Raw genomic sequence first — 16,399 nt, 5'->3', positions numbered from 1 at the left:
ACTAAACATGTAACAACTGTAAAAGTGCTGCTGTTCCTAATCTAAGTACACAATATTTAAAAATATATTACTATTGATTTAACACAGACTAGTATCCAGAATTGCAAGTGTACAAATCCATATACTATCAATGAAAAATTTAACACAAATTCTCCCTGTGGTGGGGAATTTATATATATATACAGGTGCTGGTCATAAAATTAGAATATCATCAAAAAGTTGATTTATTTCACGAATTCCATTCAAAAAAATGAAAGTTGTATGATGTATACATTCAGTCCACACATATTTCTTTCTTTTTATTTTTTTTAACCTTTAACATTTTAATGATTCCGTTATACAGACAGGCTTTTCTCTAAAAAAGAAAAAAAACATCCACTGAGCTTGCAAAGCATGCATGAAGATATGTACATTTCTTTTTTTTCCTTTTTTTTTCACATATTTCAAGTGTTTATGTCTCACAACTTTGATGATTATAACTGACAACTAATGAAAACCCCAAATTCAGTATCTCAGAAGATTAGAATATTACAGTACAAAGAAAGGTTTTTCAGAAATCTCGGCCAACTGAAAAGTATGAACATAAAAAGTATGAGCATGTACAGCACTCAATACTTAGTTGGGGCTCCTTTTGCCTGAATTACTGCAGCAATGCGGAGTGGAGTGGCATGGATCCGATCAGTCTGCGGCACTGCTCAGGTCAGTGCTTTAAGTGGCCCAAAAGAGGTGCCGGTACTCTATTTTTTTCCCGCCTCCCCTGAGGTAACAACAACTATATTGAATGGGTTTTATATACAACAGTCAACAGACAACCTTATACAAAATAATAAATCATTTTATTAGTTTGTGGATTTGCTTGAGCTAGAAAGAGCTACTGAACATAAATAAAATGTGCAAAAAGGTATTGAAATTTTTTTTAACAAAATGTACATAAAATAAATTATAAACTAATTTGTATTTTGCTCTCTCTTGAGTCCCTGCTGGTATCAGCAGCAGCACTTGTAAAGTGTACCTGCAGAGCTTGGTAGTTCTCCCATACTACTTTCACTGTTCTCTCACTTGAAGCAACCCAAACATAATAACCATAGAACAGTAGAACATAATCTTGAGTCTTGAAGATGGTTCATTTCTTTACCCCTGAAAAATATACAAAAGCAGATTCAGCAAAATACAATCACAGTACACCAAATGAAAAATGAGAAATACTGTACAAATCATTTTACCTAGAAAAGGCTCCAGCACGTTTTGGGCTCCACTTTCCTTTCACTTTGGGCTTCGCAGTTTGTGGATGCTGCACTTCTCCTCCCTAGTGCCAGCCATGTCTGCACATATGTTTGTGCGTTAAACTGATCCAAGGGTGGTCCGTTGCATTTCAGGAAAATCATATTTGAAAGCCTTTTGATGTTGAGAGAGTTTCTTTTATCTGTCAAAGTATCATTCATTGAGCTGAAAGCTCGCTCGCATTCACTTGTTGATACTGCAATGGTGTGGACAGCTGTAAGAAGCGGCTTCAGGGCTGCTGGTGTCTTGGAAGCTTTAAGGTCTTTATACTTCCTAAATCCTAGGACACTTTCCCTCTCCCCAACTCTGAATCTCTGACATAAACGTCTGACCGCTGCATCCCCATATTGAATATCTAGAGATGCAGGCCAGGAGTCAGACTGGAGGACCTTGATGTCTGAGAGGAGGTGACTATCTGTCTTTTCAGATGAGGTTTTACTGACATGCGAGGAAGTTGTTGGAGTCATCCTGCACTTAACATTTTCAGCCAGGCTATGGAAAAATTGGCCATGGTTGATTTTTATAACCCTCTGATTTTCATGCAGGCATACATTTCTGAAGATTTTCTCCCTTTCAGCTTCAATGGCAGTTTGTGTGTAGGGACCAGGTGTGGATACCATTGACTCAAACACCCGGATTTGTCGGTCCAGCTGCCTGTCGGCTTGATCCAAAGTCATGTCCCGTCTCTGGAGCATTCTTGAGAGGTCACTGAGTTCTGTGAGAGCGTCATACATGATGCCAAGATTGACCACAAAAGAAACAGTAGTGAGAACATCATTGAGTCCTTTGTATTTTGCTCTCTCTCTTGAGTCCCTGCTGCTATCAGCAGCAGCACTTGTAAAGTGTACCTGCAGAGCTTGGTAGTTCTCCCATACTGCTTTCACTGTTCTCTCACTTGAAGCAACCCAACGCACTGATAAAACACGGCCTATCACAAGGAGACGTTGTCCAACATTGTGAGCACTCTCAGTTAACTCCCTTTGGTTTTTTGGTGATGCATGGTAGAGGGAGTAAAGCTGATCTAAGAATATTTTAAAGTGGTTGATTCCTCCTACCTCCTTCAAAACATCACAAACTGCCAGTTCCAGTCTGTGATTGAGTCGCCTTGAGGCGACTTTTGTTGTGATTTGGCGCTATATAAATAAAATTGAATTGAATTGAATTGATTGGAACAATGCCAGACAAACAGGTAAGGGAATTTGGAACAAAGCTGCGCAGCAACTCCTGCTTTCCTCCCAAGCATCACTGAGGCTCCATCACAAGCAAATGCCAACAAATGTTCCTGTAGGTAGTGAGGGTCAAAGCCATTATTATGAAGACATCCTAACAGTGCTTCAGTGATGTCCTTTGCTGTGGTCCCCTGCAGCTCAATCAGTTCAAAAAATATTGTGTCTGGATTTTCACTGGAAATAGCTGACCGCAGGCACACGACAAGCACAGACTTTCCACTTATTGTAGTGGATTCATCAATGAGCACACACAATTTTCTTTCATTCATCACTATGTCATTGACTACCTTCTTTTTCATTTCAGCTGCAATGTGATCCAGTATATTTGCACATGAGTTATTAGAGTGCAAAACTCTGCCCATCTTGACACCATTTAAAACTTGCAACTGGACATCTATTGGCATGTCTGTAAAGGGACGCCCATGCTTACCAATCTTATAAGCTGTTCTAAACACATTGCAAGTTGAAGCGTAGTCAGCCTTTCTCATATCTTCAATGTGTTTTTGCATTGTATTTTGTGTTGCCTTCTCTTTTATTTCAACTGCTTTCTTGTGATAAATTGAGTCTCTGTGCTCTTTTATTTTCTTTCGTGGTGAGTTTTGTTGTGCAGCCTTGTCCCTTCCAAAAGACGACATTAAGCACCCACTCCACTCCTGCGACACTCTCTGCCCTTGCTGCATATCCACGCGAGCACAAACTTGACTACACACACTACAACCCAACTTTTGATTTCTGCTGATCAGCCACTTGTAATTTGTGGAGAAATACCGGACTTGTGCTTGGGACCAACATTCTGGCCACTCATGCTCGCTAACGCGGCTGTTGTCGTCGGTAGAAATGGTGTCATTCTCGTCCTCGTCGTCGCAAAAAGTGCCGTCGTCCGCGGCTGCGGCACTAGTGCAGCTTTCATTAGCTTGCGTCTGACCTGCAGCGATATCATTCTGGCTTGGTGGGGTGTCAGCCAGCGAGTCCTCTGATTCTGACCTTGTTCTTTTACTACACAGAGTCTGATGCCAGGAGAGCATATTAAGTGTTCATTGTTTTTGTATTTTAACCGAGCAGCTGTTTGCGCGTTTTACACACCCTCTCCGGACCACGTTGAGTTGTTGACATGACAACGGCAAAAGCGACGCATGCGCTTTTCACTTGTAAAACACATTGGTGTATGGGTAATGTAGTCTCTGCTCTCGGTGGGACGAATTAGGAAGCGTGCTTGTGAAGGGCGCTCTGTAAAGCGGCAGCGCAGCCAAACGATTATAACAGATGTGCAAATGAGAGTACCGGTACGCTAAAAGCACGTTCTGGGCGCATGGAGAGGTGGCGGTACTCTCAAGAGCTATATTTAGAAGTGGCGGTACTGAGTACCGGCGCGTACCGGCCCACTTAAAGCACTGGCTCAGGTGTTATGAGAGCCCAGGTTGCTCTGATAGTGGTCTTAAGTTCTTCTGCACTGTTTGGCATATCGCATCTTCCTTTTCACAATACCCCATAGATTTTCTGTGGGGTTAAGGTCAGGCGAGTTTGCTGGCCAATTAAGAACAGGGACACCATGGTCCTTAAACCAGATACTGGAAGCTTTGGCACTGTGTGCAGGTGCCAAGTCTTGTTGGAAAATGAAATTTGCATCTCCATAAAGTTGATCAGCAGCAGGAAGCATGAAGTGCTCTAAAACTTCCTGGTTTATGGCTGTGTTGACAGTGGAGCAACACCAGCAGATGACTGTAGCTTGCCTCCACCAGTGTGTGAATGTGAGAGTGAATGAATAGTGGTATTGTAAAGCGCTTTGGGTGCCTAGAAAAGCGCTATATAAATCCAATCCATTATTATTATTATTATGAGTAGTAATATACCTGTACCTTTTCTTGCCCTTATAGGGCTTTGGAGCGTGATGTCACGGGGGTGGGCGTGGAAAGAATTTTGGCCCGATCCGCCATTTTGGGGGTCTAAGTGAAAAAGGAGCGAAAGCATAGCCATGGTTCGTTCTTGCTGTGTGGTCGGCTGCAATGTTCGATCGCACGACCGGCAAGAGAATAAGCTTGAAAAGGGTTTGTCTTTTCATTCTTCCCCAACCTGGAAGCAACATGAGGCAGCTCGTGTATCGATGTTACCAAACGAAGGCGTCCAGCCTGGATAGCAGCTGTGAGACGAGCTGATATCCAGTTCTCTTCCATCTCCAAATATCTGTTGGTGCTCCGGACATTTTCATTCCGGTAAGTTCTAAATATGTTCATATCTTTATAGCCTATTAGTTTTATTTTCTATGCGCTCTGAGCTCATAGCAAATTAGAACAAACATCCTACTGAGTGATTTTGCAGAACTACCTTCTATCTATAGAGTTGCTAATTATTTGGCATTATTGCAGCAAACCAGCCCATGAAATGGATGAAACATCGTGACTGAGTTCCAGCGCTACACGAGGGACCTGCTTCAAACATACCACCATGCCAATCAGATTACTTCTTCCATGTGAGGGTGAAGAGGTGACCCTCCTGGATAAGATGAAGGTTTGCTGCGTTTGGTGAACAGTGATAATAAAACCAGGGAAAATGAAACCTGCTCCTGTTAAATATTCTTTAGTCTTTTGCTGTATAAATAGCTGTATTTTTTCAAAAGACAAAGTAAATAAAGTAATGTTAGTAGTGGGTGATATCATGTAAACACTGTCATGATTTTGTGTAAACATTTTGTCATTTGTAAACTATAAATGACATCATCATTGTAACTGATGTGATGTTCTATGAAGTGGTTTTAATTTTAAAAAAAGAGGCAAAAATTAGTTTGTTTCTTTATTCAACTTTTGAACAGCGGGACTCAGTCAGTACATATTCAGTAAATGCAAATTATTTACACGGCAGTGCACTACAGGCATAAATCTAGACCCCTAGATAAAACATGATGGCATTATAGCAGTGACGACTCCTCCACAGCAGCAGGTGGGGTTTTTCTTTTTTGAGGACGGCTCCTTTTACCTGTCACTACAGATGGTCTGTGAATGTTTTGATCAAGAGCCTTTTTTGGGCAGCTGAAGAGGAGAAGTCTATCTTATGGCCAACCTCTGGCTGTATCTTGGTCACATTACCCAGCAAAACCCAGTATGCAGGTTCATCTGTAACAGTCCTTGTGCCACGGATCAACACTGCTGCTTCTACTTTAAACAGAAGAGCAGTGACGTGGGTGCAGGTCTCCGCGACTCCGGCCATGCAGGTGCAGCGGGCGGCTTCAACCTTCCCTGTGATGCTCACAGTGACCCATGGCTGCAATGCTGGTTCATTCAGTCTTTGAGAGTGCAGGACCTGAAACACACACAGACAAAGTTCATTTAAAGACAAGAACTATGAGCCAAGGCCGACACAAATGTGTTTAATCTACTTTATCATAAATGTAACAAAGTGTTTAGAAAGTTAGCACATACATGTCATTTTTCATTTCTTTATGTGTCCATCGCTGCAGGTTATAGTGTAAACCTGCCTGTTCTCTGTCAGAAACCTGCCTGCAGAAAATGAACCTAAAGTATGTAATGCAAGGATGCCATCACTGTAGAGATGGAGAAAGCATAAAGTGACAATTATGAATCACTTAATATGATAAGGAGATTCTGCAGGTCATTAATCAATGTATAAAATTAAAATAAAATGTATGAATGAATTTATGCTGCACTAATGTGAATGTTCGGATGGAAATCAAACGCATTTCACTCGCAGTACTCGAGCTGACTTACCTTTGTTTGAATGACGACTTGTACGCGCTGACTCCACAGATAAGGTACGAGAATATGTCAGGCTACGTCAATAGCGGTTGGTCTTCAGGGTTTTTACTCCACGGCCGTATTTCATACGGGTCCACATTTCCAATGCACGCTATTTTCTGCAAGTACAGCTGCTTCGCCTCTGGACGCAATCGGTCTCTATACAGTCCGTTCTCTTTTGAGCTGCTTTTAAGCATCTTGTAATCGTCGATCCAACACAGTGTGTTTGTTTTGATTCGTAGACCCCGAAAATGGTGCCGCGCTCCCACAATGCATTGCGGCGTGACGTCAACTCCAAAGCCCTTATCTACTAGTCACACAAACATACTGCAACAATAAGACTCAATGATTAGACACATGGGTTACAGGTGGGTCCACAACAGTCATCAAAACAAGAATACATGCTGTTTCCTTATCAAGAGCATCTGAGGACACACACCCTAACGTTCACAAAGAAAGGTACACTCCCCAACTGCACCTCTGTAGTTTCCACCTTTTCTTTACAACCTGCTCTTTATCTCTGCATGTCAGAGGGCAACTGAAACCAAGCCCACTGTGGCAGGGCGTGGCCTGCGGTGCCGTGCAGAGGAGGCGGACGCACCTGCACGGCACCGCAATCACGCCCCGCCGAATTAAATATTGTACTGGGTCCTGTGGCTGGGTTGTTGTGGTGATAATGTTGAGCGGGCAGCGGGAGAGCTGCAGCTCTGTGAGCATTGTGAACAGCAACCGTGTGAGTCAATAAAGTATGCTGGAAAGCATGAATTTGCACCTGGTCGTTTATACCCACCTATATAAAAACACCCCATCAGACACACGGCATTTTCCTACTTCATAACTGGAAGAAATCTCCGTCCCGGGTCATCTGTGGATCGGGTTTTCCTCCGAGGCGTGGGCACCTATAAGCAGAGTTTTTGTCTTTACCCTATAAGATTCAAAATTATTCAAAGTAACACTCAGGTTGTCATGGTCCTGGGCCATGTTGGCCCAGTATTCTTAGTTTTCTTGTATGTTTGTATTTTGTTCCCTATTTAGGCCATGTTTCCTGAGTTGCCCTGTTGTGTTGTTCCCTAAGTGTTTTCCCTTTGTGACTCTTACCCCCTGTGTGCCCCTCTGTGTATCTGTGAGCCCTCGTCTCTCCTTATGTTTTATTCCATGTTTTCCCCAGCCCGTTATGACTGTGTTCTCCCCGTGCTCTCTCCTCCTGTCTGAACCTCTGTACTTCCTGTTTGACTCTGCCCGTCTCCCGCCAGTGTTATGTTCACCCCGCCCTGTCTCGTTATGGTTATCTGTGTCAGCTGTGTTCCCACTTTCCTCGTTAACCCTCTGTGTATTTCTGTCTGCGTCTCCCTCTGTTCAGCGTCGCGTTCTCCCTCATAGCTGTGTGATTTTTCCCCTGTGGCTCCTTGTACTTTAGTCTCCCCAGTTTAAGTTTAGTACTGTTTTTTGTGTTTCACTTTATGCCAGCATTAAAGCTGTGTTTTGAGTTTACGTTTTTGTCTCCGTGAGTTTGCCTTTGGGTCCTCTCCTGCCTGCCACACAGCCGAACCATGACACAGGTATGCCGTTCAGCAGGTTAGTTACGACGTCGGGAGTAGTTAGGAGAACAAAGTGACACAGAGACTGTTCAGGTTGCTTTCCCAAAATCAACTCAAAGGTTTATTCATCATACAACAGTTTATATAGAGGAAAAAGGTTCGTGTGTCAGCAGATTCTCAGTTCAAACCGATACAGACCAAATAAGGGAACGTCTTCCTGCCTTCTGAGCAAAGAAGTATCCTTTGTATAGTTTATCAGTTCAGCTACAATTTATGATTATCCCAGCGAAATACACTCCTAGACATAGAATACAGAGTTCTTTCATTAGTGAATTCTGAAACAAACCACCTGGCCTTTAACAAGCCTTTTTCTAAGAGATAAAGAAGGGAGGATGGGAGTAAGGAAGTGGTCGCTGTGGTATTTTCGACCTTGGTACCAGCCTGTGATTCTTACACATTAATTCTTGGGTCACAGAGAAAGAGAAAAACAACTAGTAAATGGGCCTTATTGAGTAACAGTTTTCCTGTATAATATCACTATAAAGCAATATCCTGTAAATGCTACCATGGTATCAAAATATCACAACAATAACTGCCCTCGCGATTACAGCATTTTGGTCGGTCGGTCAGCGAGGCCAACATCGTTCTTTTTTTAACATGGACTTCATAAATGGTAAGTAAAGCAAGACTATTATTGTAATTTTTAAATGTATATCATAGGATATTCAATCTGTTTTCTTTTCTAAAACAAAAGCCTGATTTGTAGGAGCACGTGAGAATGGGCCAGCAAACGATGACATCTCGTAGCCCTTCTGCTCAAACAGCCATCAAATTGGCAGAACTGGGTACAAGCAGCACCACAACAGAAAGACTGTGAAAGGGATGCTGGCCAAACTTCAGTCTCTGAAGGTCTGTCCACGAACCCTACATTTGAAGATTGGACTGAAGATGCACCATATTGTCAAAGTGGAGCGCACCCTCCTCATCACCACAACTCTGGACTATGGACACCGACGATGAGGAAGATTTTTTGTATTTTGACGACTCCCCCAACATCGATGAGGTAGACTGGGCATGGCCACCCTTCCAAGTCCCTGAGAAATTACCCAAATCACTATGGGTTAAAGATGAGGACTTACACTATGTATCCACAAAATCGGTTTCAGTATGGTGATGAATTGTGAAGTAAGAATTCTTTTATGTAAAAAAGCATTTTTCTTTTTGTATATAAATAAATGTTGCCGTTGTGTGCTTCAATTTTAGTTATAATGCGCCAAATCACTACAGCAGTCGGCTCAAGGCAATGCCAACCAGAGTAAGGATCTTGTTAGACAACCGAGATAAAACATTTTCTATTAAAACCCGCACTATTATATCGTATTCCAGGAGACAGGTTCAGAACAACTTCTCAGTAACCTGCAGACAACATCAAATTAATTTAATGGTGCTTTTTTAGACACTGATCTGAAATATAAAAGTGTGTGTTAGAAGCAGCTTTGCTGGATTTGTTTTTAACTTGGTGAAACAGTGTAAATCTTTTTTTTTCTTCTTAATTCAGCATTTTTACAGTTTTTAACTGTGTAGTCTTACCGTCTTTCTGGCAAAACGTATGCCAACTTGTGAAATGAGAGCATTTCTGGCAGTTAGGCGTTGATTATGCAAAAGAGAATAGCAACAATACAGCGTGTGTCTCTGCACCAACACATCCGCGGTCCTTTCACACGGAAACCACGTCTGTTACAGGCAGCGCTTCATCAATGTCTGACTGCCAGTGCTGGTTATTTAAAGTGTGTTTAAAACGTGACTCATTTGTTGTTAAAAAACAAAAACATTTCCTCCAGATATGCAATGTTACTGATTTAAAACATTTATATATTTTCAAATTTTTTAGTTGGATGTCAAACATATGAAAGACTATGAAGCATATTTATATAGCAAAATTCACAATGGTATAACCATGCTGAACAAAAGAAAACCTCAGCATGCACCAATGCACACAAATGCAGGCCTTTCAACTGTATGTTACAGTTTTTTCTGAATGCTTAAACCCTAACTGTGATTCTTACAGCACAATTTCTAAAACTATTAATACTTATAGCAAAACCACTCACTGAGTTTGCAAAACTAAAAGCAGAAACACTGCTTTGCACTCAGTTTGCCATTTTGTAGCGCACACTTTGCAAACCTGTAGCTACAATCCACTGCACAGCACTCTCTTTGCAGAACTGTAAACACAACTCACTGCTTTACACTCAATTTCCAAATGATCAACGCACTCCTAGCAAAACTATACACATTTACGGCCATTATTTACACTCATTTGCCAACTGTCTGGCACACTGTCACATGTGAAAACTTTTTTAGATAATTAGTTCACTTTGCAATCAGCCTAAGCACTATAATACAGGTAAGCTAGGACACATGTCTCAATACTTAGGTCACTTTTGCAAAACTCTTCACACAATCCTCCTAACTGACCGTCAGCTTGGCAAAGCAGTTCATTTCACATTCAAAATGCACTACAACTACCAAAACACTTCATTCAGGTCTCAAATAAACTCATTCTTCCAGAACACTAGCAAAGGTTGACAGCCGACAAACACACTTTGTCACCCACAAAACAATGACCTAAAAACACTAACAACATGTAGCATTACACAGTGTTTTCTTGTGTAAAACAAGGACACATCTCTGTTTATAATTTCAATATATGTTACTGGAATGAATCAGACATCATGCAGAATTCGTTAATATTTGTTTATGTATTTTTATGTTTTTGCACTAAGTAATCCCAAAATACAAGAATTTGTATACACACCATCCACTGATACACATACAATAGTAATGCTAATCTACTCGGTCTCCTCCATTTGGCCACAGGTTCTCATCCACATCACATCTTATGTCATCTAGGGCAACACACCTAGGAAAGAATCTTCTGGCTGCCAGAATTGAAGGAGTTGAAAAATTGAAGGAGTAACACCTGTGCAGATGTTCATCTACAATGAGAATCAGCTGTGGCTGGTTAAACTGCATTTTTAGATTTAAAATATGTATCAATAAAATATTGCTGTTGGATTTTGCTCTTTTCAAGTTTTGCATTGTGTTATTGTTTTGGCCATAAGTTTAACATTTTTGAAAACAGTATGTAAGCACATGCAAAATGTCCTGTACGTACAAAGATTTTTGGCAGTTGTTGTGTCTGAGTGAGAAGATAATTCATGAAATTTGAGAGATGTAGTCATTGAATGCATTTTGTGCCAAAACAATGATAACTGGTCCTCAGTTTAGCCCACATAGACTTCTGTTGTGCTCACTGTGTGAGTTTTGCAAAAGTGACCTACAGTTTTTTGTGAATGCTTAAACCCTAACTGTGATTCCTGTAGCACAATCTCTAAAACTATTCAGACTTATAGCAAAACCACTCACTGAGTTTGCAAAACTAAAAGCACAAAAACTGCTTTGCACTCAGTTTGCAATTTTGTAACACACACTTTGCAAAACTGTAGGCACAATTCACTGCACAACACTCAATTACCAAATTTCCAACACACTCCTAGCAAAAGTATACACATGTATGGCTATCATTAACACTAATTTGCCAACTGTCTGGCACACTTTCACATGTGAAAACTTTTTTAGATAATTAGTTCACTTTGCAATCAGCCTAAGCACTATAATACAGGTAAGCTGTGTGTGCGGAGTACAATGGAGGCAGCAGAAAGAGTGAGAAGTAGAGGAGGCCGAGGAAGAGGACGTGGAGGTGAAGAAGTAGGATGAAGAGGACGACAAGGACAAGGAGGAGCAAGAGGAGGATGAGGAGGGGGGAGAGGAAGATGAGGAGGGCGGAGAGGAAGGGTAGGAAGAGTAAGAAATAGAATTGCTGATGACATCAGAGCTACAATAGTGGACCATGTCATCAACCGTGGAATGACCCTGAGGGTAGCTGGCCAACGGGTCCAGCCTAACTCGAGCCGCTACACTGTAGCAAGCACCATAAGGACATCTTGAAATGAGAATCGGTGAGTACAGTCACTTCGCACTAAGATCTGTAGCACTGCCATATGCCAATGAGAAACACACCAATACCATTGATGTAAAAATACGGAAATTGTGACTTTACAGAATTGCTAGATGACCAGATGCTGGGGCAGAGGAAGCATGTTCACTGCAGACCAAGTAACCCATATAGTCATTATGGCGATTGCAAATAATCCTATACTTGGAAATAAACACTTGTGTTTGTTTTGATGTGTTTGAATAAACACCAGTACTTGAAGTTTGGATCCCTCTATGCTTATGGATCTATGACAGAAGTATGAGCTCACACTGACATAGCCTACCTTGTGCACAGAGAAAGCAAAAGCCAGATGTGTTTTGTATTCATACCATCAGTGTGCAGTTGGCGCATTGTGTGCTTAGTAGATGATGGCTTGTGTGTACTGTTTGATACGGAAACACCATTTTTACGAAGGTGTGGAGAGTTAATCTAGCTGTGTTTGCTTTTGCAAGAGAACTACAATGTTTTGATTATTGGGTGACAGGTTTTCTTATTTGTGTGAAGAGTTTTGCAAAATTAGCCAATAGTTACAAAAAATGTGCTTACAGTTTTTCTCAAATGCTAAAACACATGTCACAAACGTTACCACCAGGTCCCCCAATGTCCAAACACAACACCCTTCTCTAAAGCTACATAAACACAACCACACCTTCCCACTGCAAAACTCAAACTCCCACACCAAGAGAGCAGCTCGAAGCTGTCAAAACTGTAAACACTATACACAGCATTACACACTACAGCAAAACAATTGAAAACACAATGCTCAATTTGTGAGAAGGTTCTTTGTTTCATAACTGCCAATGCATATTTTAGAAACTATACAGTAACGGATCGTCGTAGATCTCTGCAGAGGATTAGGCATTTAGATTTGTGAGTTTCATATGAGTAGTATAAATCTATGGAAAATCCTGCATGTACGTACACTACTGTAACACAACTCAATGCAAAAACAGAATCTATTGCACACAACAGTAATCTTGAAAACATGAACAGGGTGTGAAGTTTTTTTATTTACGTTATTCACACACACACCACAATCACTGTGCGGCATCATGTCGCTGAGCTGTTGCTCGCATCTCGTCCGTAATGATGGTGCGAGGTTGTCTTGCTCTCCCTCCTGGACCTTCTCCTCTCCCATGTTGGCCTTCTCCTCTTCCTCGTTGGTCGCTCCTCTTCCTCCTCTCATTTGAACTCCTCTTCCTCATTGGCCTGCTCCTCTTCTTCCAGGGCCAGCTCTTCTCCCTCCTCTGCATCAAATTCCTCTTCCCCTGACTCTGCCTTCATCCATTGTGTTTGTTTGGAACCTTCAGCATACTGTGCACTCTGAACTTGCTTTTACATGTGGGTACAGCATTAGCAACAAGTGTCTTCAATTTTGAGTCATTGTGTGTAGTGACTGACGCCAGGTGTGTTCCCTGTGTTCAAAGATTGGTGACTGTGGCAAGCATTTTGCATCACATGGGCTTTCATTTGAGAATATGAGCAGAGTTGTTTTGCAACATGTGTTTTAGCAAGGAAAAATGTGTTTAGATTTATGAGTACAGAGGGTTGTGTTTTGTGACTTGTGTCTTCATGTGACATGTGTTTATGGTACTGGAATATGGTGGCTACATTTAGTAAATGTGTTTAGACTACTGGTCATTTGGGTTACAGGATTGGCTTTTGTGTTTTAGCATTTGAGAAAAACTGTAAGCAATCAGAAAAAAACTGGAAGTATTGAGAAATGTGTCCTAGCGTCTGTAAAAAACTGTAATATGATGGCTTGTGTTAACTGTTGGATACAAAAATACCATTTTTACAAAGGTGTGGAGAGATAAGCAAGGGTTGTTCGTTTTTACAAGGAAACTATGTTTTGCTGATTGGGTGAAGATTTTACTTATTTGTGTGTAGAGTTTTGCAAAAATAGCCAATAGTTACAAAAAATGTGCTCAAGCCATCAGAAAAAACTGTAAATCCAACAAAGAGTGAAAATCCAAAAGCTGCAGCAATCCTTTGTATTATTGATGTCTCGCTCTCTGTGTGTGCATGTGCGTGTGTGCGCGCGCGCGCGTGTGTGTGTGCGTGCTCACAGTCACTCTCACTGCACTGATTTTACAGTAATGTGCAACAGTTGTAATGTCAATTACAATTCCAAACTGCCCTTTTCTCCAGTGAGGGTTATAATGAACTTTAAGTTGTTCTATTGTGTGACTGCACATGGCCCATCACAGGACCCCTAGTAAGCTGTACAGCAGAAATTTCAGTTCACTTTTATCTATACAGCACCAAATTACAACAGTCACCTGATAGTGAGACTGTTAGTCACACACATGGTGGACAGAAAGTAATTTTTGAATTTAGAAAAAAAGAAAATGACTCAATTAACATTTATGCTTTTATTTATTATTATTACACCTTTTTCCAGTGCTCTTACATATACGACAAAGCGTGTATGGACTGTGTGGGGGACCGTACCTTAACTGTGAAGCTCACCTATTTTGTTTATCATACGATGTCTGTGTGCATTACTTAATATCAGTATGGAAAGCAGTTTTTATCAAACAAAAGACAGAAAACTTCCCAATATGTGAAGTTACAGCAGAGCTTCTTTTTCAGTCAGTGTACTTTTAGAGCATCTACACTAGCTCATGTACTCAAGTACAATCAGTAAATGTACTTTAACATTTGAGATTCTGAACAAGTCTTGCTTAGGTGATGTGAACTATTTCATGGACCTTTTTTTTGTATTATGCATCAAACTTACGCAAATCAGTTGTCACTTATTTGATCAAATCAAGGGAGAAGCAACTCCTTTTTAGCTTCTGTGATGCATATACTTCTCACACCTTAAACTTGATGTTAGTGCTATTGAAGTTAACATGTCTCATGTTACCATCTTGTATTTCTAAAACACAGCCTTGGCATATGATAGGTTTGTAGCTTAAACCTATTCGCTGGAACGTTCAAGACAATTTAACTACACAGCAAAAGCAAGACACGAGTAGGCAAAGTTCTTTGTGTTACTCATGCATGAGGGAGGCCTGCCTGGAGCCAAGTGTCGTTCCACCCACTTGACCTCCGTCAGACTCTCAGCCAGGTTCCCTGTAACACTCCTTTTATTGTGGTTACATGAATATGCATAGGTTCATTAACATATGACGTTTCATATAGGTATACATGTGGACAAAGAATACCTTGTCTGTGTGTGTCGTGTAAGTGTGTGTGTGTGTGTGTGTGGGGGGGGGTCAAGATGTGACCACATGAAGACTCCCCAAAGCTGGTCCATCAGGAGTCTAGCGGTCCATCTAAACAAAAGGCTCTTATACTTAACCAGATACAGAGTAGGTGTCCTTCTATACCATAAATCAGTAAGAGCAGTAAACTCTCTCCTGACCTGCAGTTGTGTGTGCATGCCAGTGCTCTGGGAGTCTCCACAGACTACTAAGGATCAAAGCTCTACCAACATGACATTGATTATAAAACTCTAAGCATAAATGAGAATCAACAATACAAATCTAACAGCATATGCCCTGTAGACTCTCAGATGGAAACACCAATGATTTAAATATTCACAAATTTCATCAGTCCATCTTTAATGTCTTAAGTTTTGCTGTTTTTATGTTTTACATTAAAAAAATTCTATTTTAAAATGAAAGCAAAGTGACATGGAAAGATATTTTTCCTTAATGATGTTGCTGCAGCCATCTCAAATACTAATTATTCTGTGATTTTTATTGTCAAACTGCGATTTTCCAAATGTGTGTGGAGTAAAACGACCATTCTCTGATCATGCAAATGCAGTGACCAAGAATCATTCAGGATTAACGACACAAACTGTTTCGATGGCTGAAACAGTTTGTCTCATAGTTCTCACACGTGACCATTCGTTTCACAAACACATTCGTCGTCTTGTCTGTTTATGTGGTTTTTATGAAACTGATTTTCAATAGTGCAACTAGCGTCTAACTTTTCTTTGCTCTCCAGTTTAAATGCATGAATTTGCAGGCTTTATTGAAACTGTCACAATTTAACACTCAATGCCATAAACAGAGTTGTTCTGTGTTTCTATAAACACTGCTTCATATATCAACAGCTCTGAAACCCCCCTTTTTTAAAGTAATGTAGAACATGATCTCTCTCACTCTCTGTGTCTCTAAAAACCACAGCAAACTGGTAATCACTTCTAAACAATGGGTGTAGTTTATGGCTCTTTATCAGCCGCAACACCATGCAAAACATGGATGATGACTCTTTTACCAAACCGTGTTGCTACCCCCAACCCGCAGGCTCCAGGTGTCTGACCTCTAACCCTGGTTGCCAAATGTGCCTGCGAGGCCCTTCTTTTTACCACCAGACTAAGTTTGTAGTCTGATCTGCTAATATTATTTTATTACAGCGTAAGGTGCTGTTAGGTTACCACTTTGACTTTCTTACTTTTTTCTTTACATTTCTGAGCCCATACATGATCAAACTTTTACTTGAGTATTTCTGACACTAGCAGCTAAACTTCTACTTAAGTAAAAAAAAAAAAGTGCCTGCACTGTTGCCACCTCAGTTGGCACTTTT

General features: G+C 40.9%; 1 protein-coding gene and 1 long non-coding RNA gene across 3 annotated transcripts; one reads left to right on the top strand and one right to left on the bottom strand.

The window, feature by feature from the left end:
- Window positions 1-767: 767 nt before the first annotated feature.
- LOC113009208 (E3 SUMO-protein ligase KIAA1586-like) lies at window positions 768-3,898 on the bottom strand. Its single transcript, XM_026147396.1, has 2 exons — window positions 1,224-3,898; window positions 768-1,137 (listed from the first exon to the last, which is right to left on the bottom strand). The coding sequence occupies exon 1, from the start codon at window positions 3,533-3,535 to the stop codon at window positions 2,342-2,344; it is 1,194 nt and encodes a 397-aa protein (XP_026003181.1). The 5' UTR covers window positions 3,536-3,898; the 3' UTR covers window positions 768-1,137; window positions 1,224-2,341.
- Window positions 3,899-7,781: 3,883 nt separating this feature from the next.
- Window positions 7,782-9,308, top strand: LOC113009623 (uncharacterized). Of its 2 annotated transcripts, none has more exons than XR_003270215.1 (3): window positions 7,782-7,815; window positions 8,405-8,467; window positions 8,561-9,308. It is a non-coding gene; the product is annotated as an uncharacterized LOC113009623 (long non-coding RNA). The 2 variants fall into 2 exon arrangements; XR_003270214.1 differs by having other exon boundaries at window positions 8,549-9,308.
- The last annotated feature ends 7,091 nt before the right edge of the window (window positions 9,309-16,399 follow it).

This window comes from Astatotilapia calliptera, chromosome 17 (genome assembly GCF_900246225.1).
Source record: "Astatotilapia calliptera chromosome 17, fAstCal1.2, whole genome shotgun sequence".
NCBI classification, from domain to species: Eukaryota; Metazoa; Chordata; class Actinopteri; order Cichliformes; family Cichlidae; genus Astatotilapia; species Astatotilapia calliptera.
This window is presented reverse-complemented; position numbering and strand designations above follow the sequence as displayed.

Bases quoted from the DNA above. Each gene is read 5' to 3' on its own strand.
- LOC113009208 (XM_026147396.1), bottom strand. From the start codon at position 3,535: ATGCTCTCCTGGCATCAGACTCTGTGTAGTAAAAGAACAAGGTCAGAA.